Source organism: Athalia rosae, chromosome 2 (assembly GCF_917208135.1).
Source record: "Athalia rosae chromosome 2, iyAthRosa1.1, whole genome shotgun sequence".
NCBI lineage: Eukaryota > Metazoa > Arthropoda > Insecta > Hymenoptera > Athaliidae > Athalia > Athalia rosae.
Genome location: NC_064027.1, coordinates 19,461,621 through 19,486,722, shown reverse-complemented (window position 1 = coordinate 19,486,722; position 25,102 = coordinate 19,461,621). Strand labels below are relative to the sequence as shown.

Genomic DNA, 25,102 nt, shown 5'->3' with positions numbered 1-25,102 from the left:
CTGCTGCTTTATAAATTTTGGGGTTCGCATCGATAAATAGATACGTCGTATAGGAACGGTTCTCGGAACAACCCCTATCTCGAACAGCGGGGGGACGGAGGGAAGGTGCGGTCGGAATCGACAATAAGTTTCACGGCGTCTCGCGGAGCCCCGTGGCCACAATCGCGCCGGAAAGTCACGGGCGACGGATCGCGAAGGTTGACGTATTAGCGCGGGGCGTTCGCTCGTTAATTTCTTACTTTTCCCGACGCCCGTGAGCACCGTACTCGTCCGTCCGAGCGGGAAAACGGGACAATCGCTCCGTTTCTCCGGATCGACCTCCGCCCCTTGACCTCCGGCACCCTCGCCGTTGCGTGTGTACCGTATTTTTGCACATCAAAGGAACCCCCGAGGAGCGGCGGAGCGTCGCCGATGAAGAGAAAAAAAAATCGAATCGAATCGCGAGCGAGAGACAACGAGGTTTCGGCGAGCGGGGTTTCGGGCTTCGCGGGCGTCCGCGCCGAGCGGCGTCGGGGGCGTCGGGACGGCGACATGCGCGCGCAATGCCTCGACCGGCGTCCGCGAGGAGTCGCTGCCTGTGTGGCCGGTCTAGCTCGGGTACGCGCTCGGCTCAGTCTAATTTGAACCTCCGCGAGTGTCCGACTTACGGGCCACCAATCTTTTTTCTGTTGTTGCACGCACTCGGTCACCCACGCTCGCCGACCCCTCGTGCCGCAACCGATACGAGTTCGCATGACCGGTATTAAAAAGTGTTCAAGAATCAATGAGAAACGGGGAATGTAAAAGAAGAGAGCGGCGAAATTCGACAGACTCGAAAAAGAAAAAGAGAAAATGATCAACACCGATGTCTAGTCTCGTTAAGAAAGTAACAAGAGTAACGCATTATAGATAATTCAACCGTACTTAAAAAATTACTCTCGCTCGGATGTAGTACACGCAGCACGTACTATATAATTCATACGTACGATTTGTATTCTTTCCGTAGATCGGAGGGAAAAAACTTAAATTAATTAATCGAATAAAGATAAATAAATAACAGATAGCAAAGACCAATGATACGACTGCCCTTTGATCGACAACCCTATGATTTTCGATCGGTCTCAGAGTTTAACTTTATCCGATTCTGTCCATCGGTCTTTTTTTATACCTCGCTGATCTCTTCCGCGCTCTCCGCTGGCTGCGCGTGTGTGATTTCAATTAAACGGTGTAGATTGATGCTCTCGCTCCGAACTCGAAACTACGGAGGTTTTTCCTTCCACGGATTTGAGCGGCTCCGAATGAGCGCCGCGACGTAAGAGAAAAAAGAAAAATCAAGAGAAGAGAAAAAAAAGGTTACTCCGAAATATCGTCTCGAATAAATTCCGCGGATTAAAAGATCCCCCATCGTTATTACACGCATAACGTTATAATAAGAACGCCGCATAAGCGTTACGCGCCTCGCAGTTTCGTCTAGTTTTATTTTTTATTTTATCTACGTCCGACGTAAACGACAACCATTCGGACGAGGACGTTTATTCGAGCATCGCGCCGTAACGTACCTCGACAACTACGCCAGACGATACGCTTACCGAAAACGGTAAGAATAAACGTAAGATAAAGCAAAAAAAAAAAGAAACAGAGACAGCACGGCGAAGAAGCGCGTGTCGCGTTATAAGAACGGTTCATCGAGGCCGGTGAGAATCGAGAACACGAGGTAACTTCGGTCTGATTTTCCGCCACAGTCCGGGCAGACAGCCGGTGAATATTTATACAGTAACGCTAGCAAAGGGTGAAACGCTCCTCCTAAGTGCAACGTTATATCCGAGGCGACAGTTGACATCTGACGAACGCGTGCGTGCAGCTACTCCCGTGCGTGTTGTTGTCCCGTTCGTGCCTGTCCCCGTGGCTCCGAGAAGAGGAGAGTAAAAAATAATAAAATTACACCTCGGAACTACGGCGCAGGGGATACTTCCGGACTCCGAGTGAATCGCTACGCGTAGAGACAAAAGAATTTTCCCGACCATTTCCACCGTATAAGCGGTCGTTCGTCTCCGCAACCGTAATCCGCCGAGGTTATCGTCGATTTCGCATCCACGACGGAGACGCGGAGCGCAAGAGAAAAATTACGGATTACGGAGGAATGCGCATCGTGCGAATAACCGGAGTTCTCGACAGTAAGGAGGAACGGCGCAGCGGAAGCTCTTCGCCCTCGTCCTCGTCCTCGTCTTCGTCGGTGGTGCCGCCGGTGGTCTGGTAGCGAGCGACCCACGTGGTATCGTCGCAGAGGCGGGATCAAAGTACCGGGGGTCGTTAATAGGGGGGCCGAGTATAGAGAAATTATCCAAAATACCGGGGCACAATGAAGAACACGGTACTACGTAAGATAAAAATAAAAAATCCTCAAGTGTGCCTGGAAATCCTTACCACCTACCAGTGGTATAACACGTCGTGAACGAGACCGATTATTGGATAACGACAGTGTGTGTGTGTGTGCGCGTGTGTGTGTGAATTTTCGTGGGGCGACACATGTGAGCCGCGACGCAATCGGATATACCGAGGCTAAGAGTGTGGAAACTAAAATTGTGCGATCGTGCGAGAGAAAGAGAAGAAGATCGTCAAGAGGAGGGGGCGGAGGGGAGAAGGGACGAAGGGACGAAGGGACGAAGGGAGGAAGAAGAATACGACGAGGAACGAGAAGGAGTCGACGAGGAGCAACGATACGGGAGGAGAAGAGCGCCGATAGAAAAACGCAAATCGAACCTAATAACGGGTCAAATTACGAAGGGGTTAGTGAGGTAACCCCCCGGCCAAGTAACCAGATTGGATAATGTGGACATTTCTGTTTTTGGCGGGTCTATTTAGCGGTTGGTGGGGCGCTCTGTCGTTAGCTGCGCCCCCCGCGCCAAATCTGCTACCGTCGACGATCTCCAGCTCCGAAGATTCGCCCATGACGTCGTACCGGGTACGCGACACCTTGAAAATTCGGAGAGACGCGATCGGGAGCTCGCCCTTAGCATCGGCGCTGCGGCGAGCGAGCGAGCCCTACGCCGCAAATGACAACGAGGGAACCGCTCGGCCCCCCGATCACCTGGAACCGTATCGTTACGCCTCCGGGCGTCACCGGGATGCCGCGAGGTCGCAAACATCCCCCGATATACGAGTCGCTCCTCCGTCGCGAGCCAACGCTGCGGAATCCCCGGAGAATCACCACCAGACTCGATCACCCGATCGGAATCCCGACTCCGAGGGTCCGGAAGACAGTTCTTCCAAGTTCAGATACGACAGTTTGCCCAGGCTGCGGTATCGCGAACCCACCGACGCCCAAAGACTCGACGAAATTCCTGGCAACGGACCGGACGACGCGCTCTCCGGTTCCGCCGCTCCCAAAAGTGCATCCTACACGCCGAGGAGCCGCCGTACGGAGGAAAACGCGGTTACGCCCACCGAGTTTCGGGGGTATTTTCCGGACGGGCGTATCCGGTTGGAAAACTTCATGAACTATCAGGTGACTCCGACCAGCCTGAGAACGGACGGTGATTTTGACCACGAAATTCCTCATCGGGACATTCCTGCAGAAAGCGTGGAGAGGGAGCGGATCGCGAACAACCGTCGGACAACGCTGAAAAACGTCGAAGGGTATCGACGGAGGCATCGCGAGGAAGAGGGAGACCGGAGGAGCACCGCGGTCGCTTTGTACCCCTCGGCGGAGGAGCCGGAGCTCGCGCCGCAGCCGGCGCACACGACCCAGCAATCCGGAATCGCGGACGCATGGGACACCGCCTCGTCGGCGGAATCCGCGATGGAGAGACCCCGCGTCACCAGGGCCGCGAATAGCAACAATAAGAAAAGTAGGAAACGAACGAAGGCGAATTCCCCGAGGGAGCAACGCCGCCAGGGTAGAAACAAGGAGAGGAGAGGCCAGAATTGGTGTCCGGACGTGGACGTCGGTAACAGGGCGTTTCTAGCGCCGACCGTTTTCGAGGGCAAAGCGAGGAGCATGTCGTCCGTGAGAAAACCGGGGTCCAACTACGCGGTTACCTTCGAGGTGAAGCAGGTCTACAAAAGTCAACCGGGCTTCCAGCCGCTGCTGAAAAATGACAGTGTGCGGTTGCACTTTCGGGACAAGGTGCCCGGCAAATCGACCCTGTGCGGCGGTTCCGAGGCCAACGGACAAGACGGACAAGGTGGCGTTGTGAGGGCGAATATTAAACGGGGAAAAGTGTATCTAGTTTTTGTGAGCCGCGTGGGACCGAGGAACTTCACTATCCTAGGCGAACCGATGATTCGCAGCAAAAAGAACGCGCAGGCGGTTCAGGCCGTCATTCGACCCGACTACGGTAAGCCCTTGCCCATCCTCTACGCGTATACCGAATTAAACGTATACGCGGCACACGTCTTCTTTCTTTTTTTTTTTTGTTCCATCGCTCGTCACTTTTTGTTCGTCTCCTACTCGCGCTCACTTTTCTTACCATAGGCTATTACGCCAAATGTACGTACGTACCTCAGACATAAAATATATACAGGCAGCTCCTACGCCGAGTCTTTCCTTTTTTTGCCCGCAAAAACATTGCGAGGCCTGGAAAACGTACTCGCGATGCGTACAACGTTTGTTAAATGATTTATCGGGGAACCGCGGTGTTGCGCGACACCTCAGCTCAGCGTCTGTCCTATGTAATTGAAGCGAAATGGAAAAACCTCGAGGAAATTGTATATGTATAGGTGGAAAATCTCGAGTCGTGCGTGAGTTACGCCAAAGGAGGAGGCGGTACAGGCGACCGTTGTGACAATACCGGGTAATTACAACATTCCCATTGGACGTTATACCTGCGTTAGTCCAATGGGAGACAATATCCCGCAGTTTTCCAACGTGTGCTTGCAAAATAATGACAGTTAATATCTGCCGTACAGCGAGGCGAGAGGCCTACGCATAATAAAGTTAAGTCACATACGAATGGCAAATCAATTAGCGTAGAGAGAGGAAAAAAGAAAAAAAAAGAGAGAAGGAAAAAAGAAAAAGAAAAAGAAACGAACCGTCGAGAGCCAGAAGTGCGGAGTGCAGAGAGCGTATAAATACGTACGGGTATAGTTTATCCTGCACCCAGCGGTGCGTTGATCTGGTGCAAAAGCGGGTCCGCGGACGCTTCCAGTTGGTGACTAAGGCAGTCTGGGGGGGTCGAGACGTCAATTATAAGGCCTTAATCGGAAACTCGTTGTTACTTCTGTATACTTGTTGTGTATGTACCTCGCGGAGTCCAACAAGACGCTTGTATTCGTGCAGCTTCCATATAACTATTGGTGTATTGCTTTCTTCTGACCGTCTCGCTGTTATGGCCATACGCTGCGGCTGGTGCGCCGCGCTGCCGCGCCGTACGGATTGTCTTTACTCTTCAAAAGTAGGTTGTTTCTCTCGGTGAACTACACTCGGCGCACCGCTGCGGCGGCGATGCTCCCCCGAAGAAATCAAAATATACGATCGGTTCGTTACCCGAAATCTTCCCCGTATTTATAACGGCTGCGCCGCGCTCGCCGCAGCGGAATATCCAATAATTCCGACGCGATTCGCCCCGCTGATGCAGATGCAGACGCGGAATTACAACGTCGGGTTTATTTATAGCGACAATCGCGAGACCTCAACGGAGGTTCGAACGCAATCAAACCGATATTTCAAGTTTCCGGAAACAAATTGCTTCTCTCGCATATACGCTGCGATTCGCTTACGTCACACCGCGTGTACCGCGTGCGGACCGCGTCGAATTACTATCAAAATTAATTGGTAGCAATTATTATTTGCGGTACGACCTACATGTCGCGCGGTATCGGGTGCACTCGCGACTCCCGTACGACTCAGCGTCGCGTCGCGCGAACGTCGTACGTGTTCCGCAACGAACTGCGATATATACGCGTTTCATTCGCTCCTGCGTTATTCCCGCTATGGGCCAATCGGCGAGCCAACGTCTATCGCCGTTTCGTTATTTTGTACACCGGGATTATACATTTTTCCGCTTTGGTGAAATCTCATTCGCTCGCGCTGTACGTGTACTTTATCCAACGGGCGCCGGTTTCGAGGAAAGAGCTGCTGGAAATTCAGGCGGGCCGAGGTCGGGTCCAGCCACGGCAGATAAGAAACCGAGTACGAAATCTAATTTCCGTTCGTTCGAGTTGCAGCACCACCGTCACCCGAAGGCATCGGCCGCATCGCGCCGCCTGCCCCGCGCTCAGAAATAGGAGCGAAATTGCCTGCGCCTGGCAACCGCGTTTCAATTAGACATGGGCTGACCCAATTAGCCGAGTCTTCGATCAAACGAGTGGGGAAACATAAATAACGCGACGTTAGAATTTCTCTATTTACGCGAACTTCTGCTGTGTACGCGAAATTGAACGTCGTACACATTTCACCGAACCGAGTCACTCCTCCGCCCTCTCGTAGCGGTGAAAATTCGTTCATCCGAGGGCTGCACGTGTAACGCAATTAGAATAACGAACAATACAGGCAGCTGAAGAGCGACAAGAGGTTAACGTCAACTCCGATATCCTATATCCGACCCAGTCATCCCCCCGCTGCATAACGAATGGACGGGGTAAATTAGATATCGTTCGTAGACACCCACCGCCCGCTCGATCGCACATAACGTATATGGGCTACGGAAGAATCAAGTTCGCGACTCTCTCACGGTTCCACCGTACGTACGTACCTATGACCGCCGAGATGCGATCGGATTCTCGACACAATTCTACGTTATCATCGATGCGCGTCGCGAGTATATCTGACCGCAAATATATAATAATATTAAGGTGTGGCGTAATCGTCAACCTCCTGGGCAATTAACATCTCCGAGTCGCGCCCAATGAAAACGTCGGCGTTCGATCGCCGGCTGATGGAATTCATTGACCTCCGAGTAATCGTACGTCCCGGCCAACTGGCAATTATATCGCCGCTGCATCGCGGCAATCAATCTAATTAACGAAAGGATGTCTCTATGTAGATGCAAATTGGCGACGAGTAGAGCGGTGCGGCGAGCGGGGGGGGGAACGGGCGAGTGTACACTGGAATTGCGAGTGTAACCTCCGTCTCGCGGAGCGATGCGACCAAAGGCCGAGAGGAACCAGTCGGATCCCGGCATGCGATACGACGTTCGACCTTCGAGGTACGTACGACCGGGTAGACCGAGCATCGCCGACTCCGATTGATAACCGATGACTGACAACAAACGACCCAATAGGTCGTCTCCTCCCAACGGCGAAATTATTGATTCTCGCGAGGGTACTCGCTGTCACTTCTTCGATTACCGCCCCTCGTACGAGTACTCTCCCCCCACCACCACACTACCCTCGTATCGTACGATATAATTGAAGTGTTCCAGTTGCGCTAAAAGATCCGCGGCGCAAAGGTCAAAGGCACTATAGGTGCAGAAGGAACGAGCTCGTTACTCAACTTATTGCGATTTCGTGTAGATTTCATACTTGCTTTACTTTTCGTCGTTCATCTTATTTTCTTTCCATCGTTATATTCATTTATCTCAATTTATTTCCTAATTAACGTGAGAGCTCGGGACCACGAGTACAACTCTGCACCGCGCGTATAAAAATATATATATATATATATATAAGTTAAAACTGGAACACGGTGCTCACTTTGAAAATCCTAGGGAGGAATCGGTGATACGGATGAGCATTGTGATGCGACGGACAATTAGGTAAAATTCGTCGAGAGCATTTCCATTTCTCATTTTCACTTGTTGTGTTTCCCCCCTCCCATCCCCCCCCCCCCTCCCCCCCCCCTCGGAGTACGATATTGTATCGCCGCTGCACCCATTTCCGAGGGGTCGTAGTTGCGGTGCGCTGCGCTTTGTGGATGTTTAATTAGTATACACGTATATAGGTGGGTAGGTACCTACGTTTGCCCCGCTGGCGTTCACCGGCGGCAGCGCCGCGACCCGTCTTGGATCTCGCCAAGTCTCCTCTCCTCTTCACGGTTGAAAGATTCTTTGCAACGCTTCCGAGTTTCATCGTTTACATCCTGAAATTATCCCCGCTGACGATACGCGCGCCTCTTTTTTTTTTTTTTTTTTTTCATGCGGAATGACCCGGTCAAATTTTCGATAAAAATCGCATCGTAAAAGCGGCGCGCGTACGGCCGTAAATTAACTTTTCAGAAACTGCGTACATCGCGGCCGTTTCATCAACGTTTTCGTAACTTTGCGTTTCTGGATGTGGATGCGATGAAAAAAATCGCGCACGCGATTGACCGAATGGAGTAAACATTACCGACGTGCTGAATATAACATAACTCGGAAAGAGAGGTAGAGGTTTGACACAGTGTGGGGATATATTATATATATATAATAGGAAGGATCGGAAGAGAAAACTTTTTACTTTCGGAAAACAAAGGAAAGTAGAAAAAAAATTTTCAACCGAAAAGCTGTACGTAATTAATTTCCTGGGAACGCGAGTCGTACTCACGGTAATCAGAACTGTGTGTATATATACATATATATCTATATATATATATATACCCTGTACGCGCAGTTGATTGCAAAATAATATTTGGGTAACAAAAACTCGGAGGCTCCGCTTTGCGCGTTCGTCGGAGGCGGAGGCGGTGTCTCATTATACGTATAAACTCAACAAAAAGTTTGAACCTGATCCTCGGACGAAAAAAAAAAAGTTCGCTTGTCAATAACATGTGTTTCCTGAGCATACCCCTTCTCGGCTCGGCTCTGCCCCCCCCCCCCTCCCCCTCGCCGCCTTCCCCTTCCGCAAAACGTTTTCCTTCATTCCCTCCTATTTCCTCCGCCAGTTTCGCCCATGATTTTACTTTTCATCCCTCGAGGGGATGAATAACTTTAACGGATTCTAAATTGAATATCGGCGGGAAAAACAAAACAAATATTTACAATTTACCGCGTACATCCGCGACGTGTGTACGATGGAAACGGCGATTGAAATTTTGCGCCGCTGTGCCCGTCGCCTATTCTCATACCCCTCTATAGTATACGGCCCATATTTCTCCGAATGTACGCCGTCCGAATCGTCCGATGACGATTTTGGGTCCCCTCCGACGAACCGATTCTCGTGAGAATGACGCTTCGTTGAAACAAGGGTGGCCCTAAAAAATAACTCGTCGTCCGAATCCGCGCGGGAGAAGAGCCGCAAGAGACGTGGGAAGGTTGGGCGGTGTAACGTGGATTTACCCGAGCGTGTTTCCGACAGAGGAGTAGAGCCGGTGTGCACGTAGGTAGCGTTCGCAAAGAGTAGGAGGTACACACAGAGAGACGACGCACTGTTTCCTATGCAATTCGAGTGCAGCTATATATTTACGTGGAGATGCATATGCATACGCACGGTTTGTAATAGGCGCGTGTTTATGCTCCGCGTGGATTCGTCAACCGGAGTCGAGAGCGAGATTCCGCTAATTACTCGGTTACGTAGTTAACCGAACGCAATTAATTCAAACTTTGCAATTTGCCCGGCGAAACTTGCGTCGTAATAATTATGCAAAATCAAATAGTTTCCAATCTCTTCGCTGCCGCATTTGCATACGGAATTACGCGCTCATTGTCACACGCGTGCGGGACAACCCCCGCGCGGTAGGCCGCGACGCGATCGCCCCCGATGCAACGAGGACGAGGACGAGGACGAGGCGCGGGGCGCGGGGCGGGGCGGGGCGACTTTCGGAGCGTCGTCGTTCCTCGATACAACGCTCCTTGATTAACAGATGCATTAATTATTCAAACTCCGACGTAACTCGAAGGCTAATTGTAAAGTCGCGTACCCCCGCCGACACGAATCTAATCTGGAAGCACGCGAGTAATCCGCCATTTTTACAAGCCTCCCCCTCGTACCTCGCCGTCTCTATACTTCTGTTTATTGCCTATATTCGAGAGTCGCTCCGGCGGGCGCTCGGGACTCGGGACTCGATATAAAATCATAATTTATTATTAGAGGTTCGTGCGCATCTAGCGTGCCGCTACTATAACCGTACGCGACGGAGGGACCATGACTCGTCGACTCGTCGACGGGGCGCAGCCGCGATATATGGAGGAAAATCGTCAATTTTTGATGTGCCCCGCAGCCGCATTAGCGACACCCAGCGCTACGTCAAAGAAGAATCGACTGTAGGAAAACTAACTACCGCCTATGAATTATTCATGCGGCTATATAATATTACTCCGCATATACGACTTTCGACGGTCTTGAAAAACCTTTCCATATCCAGCCGAACGTACGTACGTACACATACATACATACGTACCTACGTAGAACTGGATCGGGGCGATGATCGCGTTTCCGAACTTTACGTTGCGACCCTATCGCGCGTCCCGGCGCTCGAAATACGTTATTTTATATATAATTATTTTCGAGGAATACTCGTGACGCGCGGCCACCCGGTATAAACTCCTAATTAGGAGCGAGTGCAGGTGCGCCCACCCGTCGAATAATTTCTCAACCGAATCCGAATGTCTTTGACTACCCGTATTTACTCGGTCCCGCGCTTTGTGCGGCACCCGCGTATATCCCTCATCGGATCCACCTTCCGGCGACGACGATCTTAACCTGGGGCTTCCGTTTTTGCCCCGACGACGAAATCGAACACATCGTTCGTTCGACGAATCCCAAAGAGAACGGGAAACCGATTGTACTTCCTAACGGTGAATGAATTTGGACCGGGATGATTGCGAATTCGGATCAGCGACGTTCGCTTTGAAAACCGCCGTGCGAAGGGAGGAAAAAATAAACGCGGATCAACGTTGGAAATGACGGAGGAAAGAAGGTCGACTCCCGCTCCTATCGTTCGACTTCGCAGGAGAGACGGGTGTCGGGATGAAAAATTAGGCGAGTTGAACCGGGTCCAAGTATCAAGAGGCTAAATGCCAAAAAATAAATCTCGCAGGATTCTCTTCGCAATCCGTCAGAGCCTAACAACGAGTCATATTTCCAACCTTATGCCGCGTGTATCGCACCGACGGTATAAAACGCTACGAGTTTACACGCCGGTCGCTCCACTATAAGTTTATTCGTTCAACGAAAATAGGCGTAGAGCTCTATCTGGTGGAGTTTTGCAACCGAGATACGCTGCTGCGGAAATTTACGAGCGAATACTCGCGGCGGTGGTTTTCTCCGCCGCGCCGCACACCCGTTCGACGAGCTTGTTACGATCGACGTCCCCACGATTACATCGACACCTGCGACACACTAGATCGTGACTCACACGATTGCGCGGGATCGGCGGCTCGCGGAGACGAATTGAATTTCATGTAAATCGGGGTGAATCATCGAAGAGCATCGACGAATCTCGATAAGTCCGGAAGGCCGCCACGGCGCAAGCCGACCAGCGGTCTGGCTCTCGCGCTCGGCGTCCGCGCGTTATCCCGGTTCATCGGCTAGTCACAACAAGCTAGAGTTATTGCCCCGGGCCGCACCGGGGGCCGCCTCGCCCTCCTTCGCCTAATTCAACCGATTCGCGGCAAAATAAAAGAAACGCGCGGGGGAAATAGAGAACGCTACCTGGAGGGGGGGGGGAAAAGCGAGGAGCCGTCCGGCCGCCGCCGCTGCATATGCACGACGATGAGATCCTACAGGTCCAAACACGCTCGCGTGCGCCGCGCGCGAGAAGGACGGGGGGGGGGGGGGGGGGGGGCGACGAGCGGGACGAGCGGGACGAGGAGAGAGCAAAAGTTCCCTACGGTTAGCCGATGACGACCGAGACGTCGCACTACTAGTCACAACAATAACTATATTACAGAGCGGAGATAGAGTCGTCGTCGTCGCTCTGTCTGCGCCGGGGCTTCGGTCTCGTTCAATTAGGCGTAATGCGCCGCGCTGACCGCAATCAGCCTAAAGGCGACGCGAACGACGCCGATGGCGACGGAGGTCACGAATGTCGCGCGCGCCCGACAAACGGTCACTGTCCCTGACCAAAGACGAGCCCCGGCGACGCGCATACCGCCGATAGATCCTCGCGCTATAATTCTCCGACGATTTCTCGGTCCGCGGTACCGCGTCAGCTCGAGTAACAGGTTCCGGGAATCGGCGGAATCGCAGGCGTCCCATGAATAAATCAGGATCCATATTCCGCCGCCTCTATTTATTCATGTATGAACGTCTTTGGATGTGTGTACCTGTAAATGTGCGTTGCAGTGTACAGGTATCGATATACATACACGTGTACCGTACCTACGTGACTCCTAGATAAAACCCCGAGCTCTCCATTCTTTCTAGGACGAAGCGTTTTCGCGCGAAAGGAAAAAAAACTTTTCCTTCGTTGCCCTGTCTTTCGTAACACTCTTGATACTTTTACCGATTTTTGAAATTTTTATAGAGTTTTTATTGGAACGTCAGCGGTTTTGGCGAATCAACCGAACGATAAATCAGACGACTCGAGGATCCTACCACGCGTCCAAAACTGCAGACGACGCGATAATCGTTGCTACGAATTGAGACAACGAGGAGCTGCGGGGAATTCGACGATTCGCGATCACCCTTTCGAGGACCGTACAACCGAGTCGCGACAGAATTTCACGTTCAACGGATCGTCGTCCGCAGTTCGTCCAAAACTTTCTTTACCTCGTACACACCTCGGCGCATCGGGTGTACGCGCCTATCTATCGCGTATAATATAAACGATTCGCACGGTGTGTGCCGGGCGGTACGGTTGCTTATGGCTCGTAAACGTATATGGACAGGAGCAGGCGAAGCCCCGGGAGTCGAGCGCACCGTTGGCATCGCTCGACGGCTAGAAGACCGGCAGCGGCGGCAGAATTGCCGGTTTAGCGTCGTGCGTGTGCTGCAGCGAAGCGTCGAACTGCTAACTCTTCGAACGGTCGGTTAATGCGGCCTGGTGGCTTCCACTGCGCGGTGCTATCGGCATGCGCCCGATGTCCTTACACCATGGAATAGACTACACTGACCATATTCATCGTCCTGCCCCGCGCCTTCGGCCCGCCGGCGGGCATAACTCGCTACGGTTTAGTATAAAGAACGTACACGTGCGTACGTACGTTTCGACGCTGCGAATTCAGGTTTCCCTCGGAATTCAGCAAAAACTGTAGGCTCCGACCGCACCGGACTAATCGCAATCCACCGGCCGTACGGAGCGCTCGAGATATTTAGATGTTCGCACTACCGATCGAATGAAATTCCAAAGACCGACGCACCGAAGCAATCGCATACGAACCACACAAGTGGAATACGCGGGCGCGTGAACTTGAGGAGAGCTTCGTATCCTGACCCGGACGAGTGGCGAGTTCGCATTTGAAAAAGCCACTCCAGATTCCACTTCGCGATCGGTCCTATTTTCTACTCCTATTGTAATTTCACTCATTGAGCAACAAATTTTTCACGAATTACTCCATCGTCTCGTCTCGTTTTTTTTTTTTTTTCTCTCGTCGTCGTCACGCCCTCTTCGCACCCGAGTCGAATAATACGGTGAGCCGTTTGCATAATCGCACGATGGGCGGTATGATTTTTATAAGGCACCTACAGTCGTCGCGGACTCCACTGAAATAGCTTTGTCGGATAGTATCCCGAATAGACGGGGCGTATGAGAAGCTATACCGCCGCCGCGATGCAGTCCACGGAGAGAAGCACCCCAACTCGGGTAGCGCGCATTCGAGCGCTCGTACAAGCCGGCGCGGTGGCGCGAATGCCCGCCGACGAAAATATTGGGTCTATTTCGAAATTCTATTTCGGTTCGTCGGCTGCGAGCTACGCGTATGGCGGCAGCGCCTCCGATTCACGACGCCGAGATGCCCGCGGACCGACTCCGCCGTACGCCTAGATCAACAACAACGCACCCGTCGTCCACCCTACGATTATGCAAAGTTACCAACCTCTCCAGCCGTCGCTCGGCGACACTCGCTTTTCGGTAGAGTCGATCCTCATCGACATCGAAGACGTCTTCCCTTTCCCGTTCCATAAATTTTCGCAGGACTCGAGGCGAATTCCTTCGGGATAATCTCGACGGCGATGCGAAATCTTCGTATTTGGAGGAGCGCGCGACCTCTCCGGGGACGGATGTCCGTATCGTCGTACCCTCGAACCTGCGCAAAGGTATGTTACTCGATATCGTGTGCACCCGTGGCACCGGCGAGTTATTATGGTTCTTGCTCCCGTTCGCGTTAAACGACGACGACGACGACGCCGCGGACATGCTGTGGAAGCGGTGCTCTCTCTATAGTTACGCGAGGCGATGTGGCACAATGCATACCGGTCCGTGACAGATTCCCGGTTATACCGAGATTTAGATAGAAAATCTGCCGGCGCGTGTTCATTCCGCAGAATTCCGATATACGCTCATTGTTTAGGTAGCCGTTCTGCGGGTGACAATAGGTGGTACGTACGTCTGCGCTATACCGTTATAATTCTTGATGTCGGTGACTTTGGTTGCAAAAAGAAAAAATAAGTTTTTTTTTTTTTTTTTTCGCGGAATAAAGCTTTGTTATTAACTGCGAAATTGAATCCATCCCGGATACCTATACGTACACCGTGCGGAAAAAAGAGGAGACGCGAGCCGCGAAGCGGGTGGATATCGGAAATCGGGTTTAGCCAATTTTCAAACGTGGAAACCCGAACTGTTGTACTCGCTGCGAGGGAGGAAGAGATGCGTGAACCGCGTTTGAATTCGAACGAATTTTTTACGCTCGCGGAGCAACCGCGGAGAAGGAGACTCACCGACGATGAGTCACGGCGCGCCCGGCCCACGAGATGGATGCTTTATTAACATGATCCTTGACTCCCCCGAGTTGAATGGCAGAAAAATAGGTTTTGCCGCATTAAGAAGTACCGGCGGACCTCGACTCGACTCGCCCCGCCTCGACTCGACTCGACTCGTCTGGACTCGACTCCGTACCGCTACAAAATATCACCGGTCCCCGAAACCGGAAGGTTTCGATAAATCTGTCGATCGATTCCACCGCGAATAAATGTTCGACAAAGTTCTCGCCACCGGATCAAATGACGCGTGTCGCGCGAAACGATGTTCAGCGGGCGCAGATATTATATGCGGAAGCGGCAACCCCGAGACATTTTCTCACGTCCGCGAGGTTTCCGCAATCTGTCGCCGTTTTCTCCGATATTATCGTAAAATACAAAGCCGACCCCATTCCGAATGTCATAAATGCGTATCTCTCTCTCCCGGGCGGGTGATATACGTGTAATTGCGGGTATATCTGTCGACAGATTTAATTCCAGTGATTAAACGAACAAAAGTTGGTTGGGCGGAACAAGGGGCCTCCGCTAAACTAATACCACGAGTACAATGGCGAGCGGGAAAATAAAGAAAAGGTCCGCGAAACGCGACGTCGTCGCAACCACACGTAGGATACGCGCGGTACGTTTCCACCGGCTCGCAAACATCCAGGACGCGGTGATCCCCGCGCCGGTGCAGCTGCCGCTCGCGGTCGGTAGGATCACCGGGAAGTGATTTGTCAGCGGCAAACTATTGGTTCGTCCCTAATGAGGCGTGCAAATTCGTTCGCCCAACGACTACCGGCTGTATCGCGTCATACCCGTCATGCGTATAATATAAGCGTGCGGAACCCGCGAGGGTGATCGAGGCACGAGTACGTCGACCTCGATGCGTTTCTACTCCGTCACTCGTGTCAATCGCCGAACGAAACTAACTCCGCTCCGTTTTATCGACGGGTATGCCCCCGATAGGCTTTTTCAAAAAATATAACCACGCGTCGCGTACGTATGCGATAATTGTACATATTCTTCGGTCTATCGATTCTCGATTTCCCGCCCTGCGGCGAGTTACATGGGTGTCGTCGATCGCGATACAATGAGAATTGCGAATGTCCGGGTTCTCTGCAATTACCATATTTATTTGAGGCTACTCATCCCCCCCCACCTCGCCCCCCCCCAAAAAAAAAAAAAAAAAACAAACAAACAAAAACAAACAAACGACACGAGACACGTATCACGTACGCTTTATGGAAGGATAAATTTTTCATCGTCGATAAAGGGAAACTTTGCTCTGCCTTTTTTTCGGAAGAATCGTTTCCTGATACCCGGCAGCCACCCTTTAGTCGAAGCGGAGACGCGTATCACTTAGGGAGGGACGGGAACAGATGGGAAAAAAAATAAATGAATAAAAAACCAAGGGATATGTATCATACGAGAGCGGCCGAAGCTCGGCGTGACACGGAGCCAGAAACTCACGTCTCTAAAGACCGGCCTGCAGGAGCACCGGCGTAAAATCTCTTCAAGTTTTGTCTCCGACGCGTTATGCCAACCAAAAGTTTGAATCCCTCGATACAAGGACAAAGTTCTCGTTGAGATCCAACGAGGATTCCGAACCTCTGTACGTACACCCACCTCTGTCTCGCCCCGAGGAAAGCGAGCGTTTTGTGTTATGAATATCAAACGGAAACTTCTTATAGATTGCCTCAGGGATTCCAGAGGCTCACTTAGATTTGTTTTGCGCTTCTGCGGCTTGCATTATACAGATATACTTTTTCTGCCTCACCGTACACCGTCCTTTTATCCGTGTGTCCCGCGTCCTTCCTCGCTCGATGCTCTTTTCCCCTCGCCGTCTCCGAAACCATTTCCTCCCAACTTTCGCGACAAATTTCGGCCTAACCGTCGTAAAAAAAAAAAATATTCATTCCATCCGTTCTTGTACGCGCACACGGGACGTATCGTTTCTTCGTCCGTCCTCGCGACACGCCCGGCGGATTGCCCGTGGACCAAAAAAATAAGGTCGTCGGTAATTCACTCGCCGCGAATCGCACCCCACCCCCACCTTCCTTCGTTCAGTTTCTTTCGTTGCGTCAACGGAAAGACAGCGGGAAACGATTAAGATCGTTCGCTTCGCGGTGTACGATAAAAAAAAAAAAAAAAAACGATTCGTATATACCTATTTATATGTGTGTTTAAATGTGTATATAAACACGATCGGATACAAAGTGAAATGAAAAGATAAAATCGCCAAACAGCTTTGTACGGCTGGTATAACCAGTATTCGCGCGTTCCCCCCGCGTCGCGCGTCGCGTTCTATACTATCGTCGATAACGGTTGGCTTTTATCTACCCCCAGGTTGGGGATATCCCGGCGGAAAAAGGGACGTACCGCCGCACGTACACCGGAGAGTTTGATTATCAAACGCGGGCGTACACACCGATGCGGGATCTTTCGGTTAATGTTCCGTATTGTTCGGCTAACTACGAAAATCGCTTGTCTTTTTTTTTATTTTTTCTTTTTTTTTTTTTTATTTTCGAACGCGTCGCGGCGACACGCCCGACGTATCCGAATACAAGAACGCGGGCGAACGTCGGCGACGCGAGGTAAAGACGCAACTGCTGCCGCGCTGGGTTGCGTCTGCATGGTTTCAGAAAATCGTTGCCGGTTCTCGTTACGAGCCCACTCGAAAACCGGGATCTTGTATAAAAATTCAATTATAAACTTGTAATCCAAAATAATCCGATTCGTCTGTTGCGGCTCAGCGGGTCGGGCGGGGGCGGTGGGCGGCGGCATTGTTTTTTATAATCCTGATGAATATTAATGTATTCGTAAAACATTTCGGTGTTTCTGTATTCTTTTCGCGTGTCGCGCTTACTCACCGGTCGAGGAGCATGCAGGGCGAGCGAGCGCAGGGCCGGGAATCCGCCGCGTGGTTATTCAAATTTCAAGAATGTGCTTCGAATGAAGAGTTCGAGGACAGTTTAACGTCATCTTCTCTCAACCGGCCCGCCCCGCCCCGCCGAAACACCCCCCACCGTCCCCGCGCTCATCCCGCTTTACGACCGAACTACCGACTCGCCGACAGCTCTCGCTTCGCAATAATTATTACCCTCGAGACGCTCGCACGCGACCAGCGAATAGCCTTTACGCGATGCGTACGTCTCTAACGATAACGATCGCGCATAGGTTTAAACCCCCTGTACTTCCCCGTACGCTCCGCCGAAAAATTTCACCCGGCTGCGGCGCGTCGCCGATCGGATTTCGACTACCGTAACGATTCGGGGTCGGTCCATCGAGGAACACCGGTGCGCGACGACTCGACGCGAAGTCGGTAAGAACGTCCCGAATCCCACGTGGGGTCCGTCTCCATTATTCCGCCGTCGTGGCGGAACCCCGACGCGTTCGCTTCTACTCGGCGGTACGAACTCCGGATTCAAATCCCGGTGATTCCCATGCAACTCGTTCTCCGAGCGTTCGGTTCGATCGTTAGGTAGAGGTCTCTCGCTCGACGTTCGTTTTTTTTCCCCTCCCGTATTTTTCGTTATTCCTTTTTTTCCTCCCTAGACACCGAGGATGAGTGCAACAAAGTGCATTCCTCGGACTGTCACGTACGGGAATAACTCCACGCAGGGGCCCCGCTCGCACACGCAGCTCCCAAGCGACACCTAACCAATTAATTCGCAGCGTAACACTCGCCTCGCGCGAAACCGCATTCCTTGCATAACCTTTTATCAGTGCCCGACTTGACAGCTAACTCCGGTGCGCTGTCTACATACCTTTTACTTCGAATATCCCGCATTCTACGTGTATATTATCTTACTCGCTTTCGTACGGTAATCCAATAGTACCCGAGTGTTGTTTGCATGCACCTTTTTCACTCACCCGCGCCGATATCCCAGCTGTACCGTAACCTACCTGCCGCAGGTTTACCTACACACCTTACCGTACGCACGGTTCCACTACACCCGTGCCCGACTCGCACCGCCGCGGGAAATCGTACGCGCGCGACTCGAACGGAGTTCCAGCGAAAAGCGATCGGTTTCGAGTATTACGCGCGCTCCGGTCTTCGTCTCTCGTTGAGGTCAACTCGTCCTATTCGTTGGTCCGAAGTGGTTCGAAGACAACGAAGTTGCGGATCGCGAATGCCGCGATACGAACAGTCGGGAAACGATCGCGGCGCGGCGCGGGTCGAACCTCGAGCGAGAAGAAGCGTTGCCCGATTATCGCTGTTGTACGTACGTACGTACCTACGTAACGGAGAGACGAGGAGGAGAGGCGAGGGGTGAATCGGGGGGAGTTAGCCCGTCGCCGGATCAATTCATCGTCGACGGTTATCGGATCGTATCAAGATCGGCGGGAAGTATAGCCGCGAGTGAACCGGGAGCGCGGTAATACTATCAAGGTAGTTCGGAGCCGGCTGTACACTCTCATCTATTGTTGTCTCTCGGAGCAATTATCGCACCAATTAAATTACTCGCCATTCGATCGATACACGTCGCTCTTACCGTGGACTGCACGCGGAGGGAGCTTCGCGCCGCCCGCGTTGTTCTCGTCGATTATCCGATCTTCGGCTCGGTGTCGCCCCGAATCGTTCCGAGCGCACCGGACCCAAATCGCAATTTCGCCGATCTCCGCACTCGGTCGGCACGTGTCGCGACGATTTCGTACAATATGCTCGAACGAGTCGCCAAGAAGGGGTTCGTGATGCAGAAGCGGAGAAATTCGCCCGGGAGTTCCGCGGGGCGAGTTCTAAGTATATGTATATGCGGGTTTGTATCGTCTCTTCTTCGGCAGGCGAAAGAGTGAGAGAGAGAGAGAGAGAGAGAGAGGCGGGGCAAGGGGTAAGGGGAGGTAGAATCCACCACTACCGTTGAATAGCGTGTTCTAGGGCAGTGTACTGCGTCCGGAATATCGTGGCTCATTTGAGCATGACGAGCATGCATATCAGTCGCGGCAAAAGAAGGCCGACGTCCCCGTCTACCCAGTGGCCAGAAATAATTGTCATTCCGTAGGTGCGCTTCGCCAAGGTCTCGTACGCGGCGGGGACATACGTGTACGCGTATATTCGATACATGTGCACGCGTACGTCCGTACGCAGGTACGTCGATTTGCATTCGGTACACCGCGTGTAGCGAGGCGCACACGCGCGGAGACACGCGCACGTATCGCGGACCTCCGTCGTCGACGCGTCGGGGCACCGGATCGCACGCGAATCCCCGACGATATTCGATAGGATTTCTTAACGGGCGACTCTCGCCTCCGTCACCTATTTACCGTGCAATTATCTTTTCACGCTTCTTCCTTCTCGGGGTAAGCGATCCGCGGCGATGATTCAACCTCGCGGGCTATGTCTATAGTATACATACATATACACGTATACTCGTAATACATTACGTAGGCGCAGGGCGTGAAATACTCTCGCGAAGTCGAGACCTCGATCGAGTCAACAGCCGGCGATATTGTCGACGGAGTAAAGTTGGCGGGGTGGTGGTTTTTTTTCGGGTTTCTCGCTTGACGGAACGTCGTCGCAAATTCAAACCCCGTACAAACTTTGTCGAAATTTTTATCGGCGAATCGGTTCCGCGGAGGCGACGCGTTGGCTACGAGTAGAGACGGCTACGCGCGGTCGATCACGCCGTCGGCTTTGATCGCTGGCCTTTATTTTTCTATCGCGATTTGCGACCGGTCATGTTTTGACTCCGTCTTTTCATCCGATGTTTGGTTACTCGATATTCATCAGCGGCGCGGCGATGCCTTCGTTATTTGCGTCGCGTTCTATTGTCTGGCTTGTACGCCGGACGGTGTTTGGGTGTGTGTGTGCGTTGCGATCCGATCTGAACCCGAGAGTATAGAAATCGAACCTGCGCGGTAGCCGGGGCACTTTAATCAATCTCAATTGCAGTTCGCACTCAGATAGGAGAACGGGCTACCCTCGTCACTGCTCCCGGTAGTGATGGAATTAGCGAATGCACACGAGGTGTCGCGTTCCAAAACTGATAAGCGCTTCGGTACAACCGGAGCGATTTCCGGTCAACTTTCGTCACCCCGACCGAATTCTTTCTCACCGGACATCGCGGGAGATTCGAATCGTACGATTACCCTTCGGCGAGGCTATCCAATAATTTCGCATCATTTTTGTTATCGGCTCGTATTTGACGGACGGCAGAATTTTCTACCTATTTATCTAACCGTCGAGCTCGCTCGTCATTATCCGTGGCGTATAGGCGCGCGTCCGGAGAGCCGCACATCGCACACGTTGCACGCGCTATCGGTATCAAATGCGCCAGAGTCGCGATTAAAGCACGTACGTCGCACCCCAAGGGATCCGGCGTGGATGTAGAATAGATATAAATACCGGAATCCCGTCTCATACTCGGATGCTGCCTGGCCGGCGCAACGCTGCGAGCCAGTGGATTTCATGGCGCGTACATACCCACCACCTCTTTCCACCTGCACCTGTAATTTTATGACGCTAGGCACGCCCTGGAGAAATTACAGCGGGCGTCAACTGTTTCGCGCGTTCGTTTCTTTTTTGTTTATTTAGTTTCATTTGTTTCATTCGTTTTCATTTTTTTTGTTTTTAATTTCTGCCTTCCCTCATTCTCGACCCCATTACTCTTCCTCCGCGTCGGCGCTGATTTTTTATTGTTTAACTTTCCACCGTTACGCGACGATTAATACCGTTTAACACCGATGTGTGATACGGCCGTCCACCCTTATTCCATTACGTTTTTGCCGCAGCTTCCCAACTCAGCTCCGCAACTACTTTTTACTCCGTCAGACTCGGTAATGGGGACGACAGTCTCGAGCCCAGTTTTTCGCGACTCGTTCGCTCATTTGTTTCTTCGATAGGGTCGAAATCGGCCCAAGTTTAGCAAACTTTGGAGTTCGGGTCCGAGCGTTTAGGGGTGGGAAAACAAGCGCATCGACTCGTAAATTTGCGACACGTTTCCACCGTTTTTGCCGACCCATACCCGTTTTATCCAGCCGTGTAAATATACTCGTTCCGAGGACGCGACGTCGAGCGGAGGGCCGCAAAACTGTTGAGCCTCCATATCCAATGACGCGTGAGATCAGCTGTATGCGCGTCGGGGAGCGGCTAGGCGAAATGTAGAAAATCGGTTGGGCCTAAAACGGAAGTAAGGTCTGTTGGAGCCCGAGGTAAATTCGTGACTCCGCGTCGCCGGTCCTCCTAATTAATGGGGGATCATCACGGATCGCTGGAACGTTATCCCCACGGTTCATCGAGCAACTCGCGTCGCTAAAAATTGCGCTCGTTCAATTTTGAATCTCCGAACCGGCGAGTACGAGGTCGATTCGTCCTCCGCCGTTCGCGAGGATATTTCGCCCCTCCAGCACGAGGACGGCCGAGCGCCGAAATCATAGCGTTCGCCGATGCGGAGTGGCGCTGGAGTGTCGCGTGCCACGTAATTCGGCTTTGAACGAAATACTAATTTCCGACAATGACAAAACCCCCATGAACAAGATATCAGGCGCGACCGGCTTGCACCGAGCCAACCATTGCCGCGAATTCGCATCTTTGGTTCGCGTGACGTTTGCGGCACGTGATGTCGACGAGGTGGTGGTTATAGATTATAAGCCATTCAGGGTACAATAATTATTGTTAGAGAACTAGATTATCAATTTCACGCAAGGAGATGATGGGCTCCGATATCGCTCTAATTAATTGACTACATGACGGGGACCTCCCATTTTTTGAATTTCGTTTTTTCCGACCGACCTTTCTTTCCGTGTTAAACGCTAGAACGAAACGTGGAACGGGACACGAAGGATATCCATTTGCACCGGCTCCATATCCTTTAATTGTCGAACGGACGAACGAACGAACTCCCCCCTGTACTACGTGCTCACGGGCAAACGTAGGCAGCTGGGCTTATGTGACACGAAAACTTTTCGTAACGAAGGTTTCGCGCGCGAATCGCGAATCGCAATAGCGAGATACGTTATCTGTAACGACGGATAATTGCGGCGAGCGGAGCGATCGATGCCCCGATAGGCGTGAATAGTCCGATATAATTTTCATCGAGTCTAGGCAGCGGTGCAGGTCGGAGAAAGAAATAACGCATCTGCGGCAGACGTTATTCATTTAGCTATCCGGTCTATTCTCCCCTCCGACTGCTTCTGGGTAGCCTCTAGCCACTGTCCCATTCCCTCGCCTTTGCTAAGGCTAATTACGCAGAGTTACCTCGTTATTAATTATAATTCATAACGAACTAATTTCATTGTTTATAATAACAATCGGGCGCACAGGGCGGGTCTGTTAACAAGAACAGACCGTTACCGCTGTTGGGCATAAATACGCTGGAATTTAATTTACGCCTTAGAAATTATCTATTTACCAACACAGGCCAGGCTCGCAGCCCCCGCGACGTACGCCAGCCCGCGCTCTCGGTCGACCCCCCCGTTAAACAACAATTCGCAATTCCTAATTTCTAATAAAATTACTATTAGCGATATCAGAATGAAATTTGCATAACTGCAGATACCTCGCGCTCGATGCCGTCGCGAGACGGCTACCTCCCACCCTCCTCGCCTCTCGTCGTCGCTTTGATTATCACGTTCGCTAATTTCCGGGACGATCCGAAAGACGACGCGGGTCTCCCCCGGGGGAAACTTCTATTCACTTGTCCAGGCGTTAATCTTGCAACGGTGAGTCAAATCGACGCCGACGTTCCGAACAGAATAACGCGCTGCACGCCGATAAATCGTCGTTACACCCGCGTACCTCCGACGGCGGCGCGGCGGCGTGGCGTCGGAAATTTTTACTGATTACACGGCGACGCGACGCGAGGGCGCTATAACTCCTCCGACGCTTCAACGTCGAGAGGGTGCGCTCCACCCCGCGCCCCGGTATTAAGATTATACTCGACGCAACATGGGTACCGTGTGAAATAGGATGTCATAAAATCAGGTCCTCGATGCTCGCCCGGACTCTGCGCTCTCGCAATAGCGTGAAACGGTAAAGTGGAATAAGATGAGAATGTTCGTCGCTCGGGGTGAGGGAAGAGAGAAACTCACTCGCGACTAGGATTTATACGAGTAATTGGAAGATACGCAACGTAACGGCGTCCTCCTCGTCGTCATCTCCATTGGCAATTGTTTGTTACGATAATACGCTTTCGCACCGTGTGTGCGTTGCACTTAAAAATCTGTAATGTACGTACTCGCCACGTCGCGATAAAATCGCTCGCCGCGATCGGTTTTTCACGCTCCCCCGTTGCGGCGCTTTTTTCGACGGTTCGCTCGCGAAGGAAAAAAAAAAAGAAAAAGAAACAAATGAAAATCCGCGACGCGATGTATACATGTGTATGTATATGTACAGAGGCGATGTCCGAAGTTCGCCAGAACTCAATCAGTCGAGGGTTGAAATGATACGATTAATAACAGGTCAGCTGCGAACCGCGGCGTTGGAGTACATGATTTAACGCCGATATCCAGACATCTCGACGCAGCACGCCATCCGATGATTAAGATAAGAAATTAGGGCTTGCCACCTAATCCAACAATAGCTAATGACGCGGCGAGCGAGCAGCTGTACATCCGTATCGCAGCTCTCAAAGTTCTGAATGTGTGCATCGCGGATACGCGTCCATGTTGACGGATTGTGGTTACTTCTCCCTTCCGTTTTTTCTTTTTTTCTCCTTTTTTTGTTTTGTTTTTTTGTTTTCGTTTTTTCATCCAAAATCGCGTGATTCGAAACGACGAGCATCGTGTAACTGGATTTCCACCGCCCTGATTTTCTACAAATTGAGAAATAATTTACTCGGCAGCGCGATAGCCGCGTTCGAATGTTTCGCGTTAATCGTGAAAATTAGGTTAATTCGCGGAATTACTGCAATTGCGATAATTGTTCCAACTCATAAACCGGACCATATTCGCCGCTGACCGTCCAACGAAATTCAATAACTCTCCGCGCTCTCGAACGGGTCAATATGTTTCCGCGCGTATCGCCGCTGAGGCGGCTGTAAGTATAAGAGGGAAAATTATCACCGGCAGGAATCTTAATACAAGGCGAATAAGAATCAGCGAAACGCTGTTCGAACGATTCGCCTTGACACGGAGAGTCGGCGATGCCGGATACTCGTTCGTAGTAATTTTTGCATAATTATACTTTACGCGCGAATGAAAAATGCCCCACTTGGGGCGCGGATCGCAAAACGATATAAAAAAGTCCGACCAACCGACCCCCGACGTCGTCCCCTTCCCTCAAGCTTTCCTCGTTGTTTTGCTGAAATTCCCCCAAGCGTTAACGAATATCCGTAAGCGTCCCGCCGGAGTCAACAATAGAAACCGGTACGGAGATGTCAAATTATAAAGCTCGCTCGTTTATAATTATTCCGCATCTTTATTCATGTTTCACTCGCAGCTATACTACGTTTGTCGCCTATGGGCAGACCGAGGAACGGGCGGAAAGTATACC

At 51.7% G+C, this 25,102-nt stretch overlaps 1 protein-coding gene and 1 long non-coding RNA gene across 4 annotated transcripts in view; one reads left to right on the top strand and one right to left on the bottom strand.

The window, feature by feature from the left end:
* The window catches only part of LOC125500027, a 38,142-nt gene extending 30,888 nt beyond the window's left edge, over positions 1–7,254 (bottom strand). The window contains exon 1 of the long non-coding RNA XR_007277200.1: positions 5,058–7,254. This is a non-coding gene — a long non-coding RNA (uncharacterized LOC125500027). The remainder of the gene's footprint in view (positions 1–5,057) is intronic.
* The window catches only part of LOC105683019, a 141,399-nt gene continuing 116,907 nt past the window's right edge, over positions 611–25,102 (top strand). For all 3 annotated transcript variants that reach the window (XM_048651069.1, XM_025746497.2, XM_012395301.3), the window contains exon 1: positions 611–4,316. In XM_048651069.1, coding sequence (XP_048507026.1) covers positions 2,807–4,316 — 1,510 coding nt within the window. In that variant the 5' untranslated portion in view covers positions 611–2,806. The remainder of the gene's footprint in view (positions 4,317–25,102) is intronic.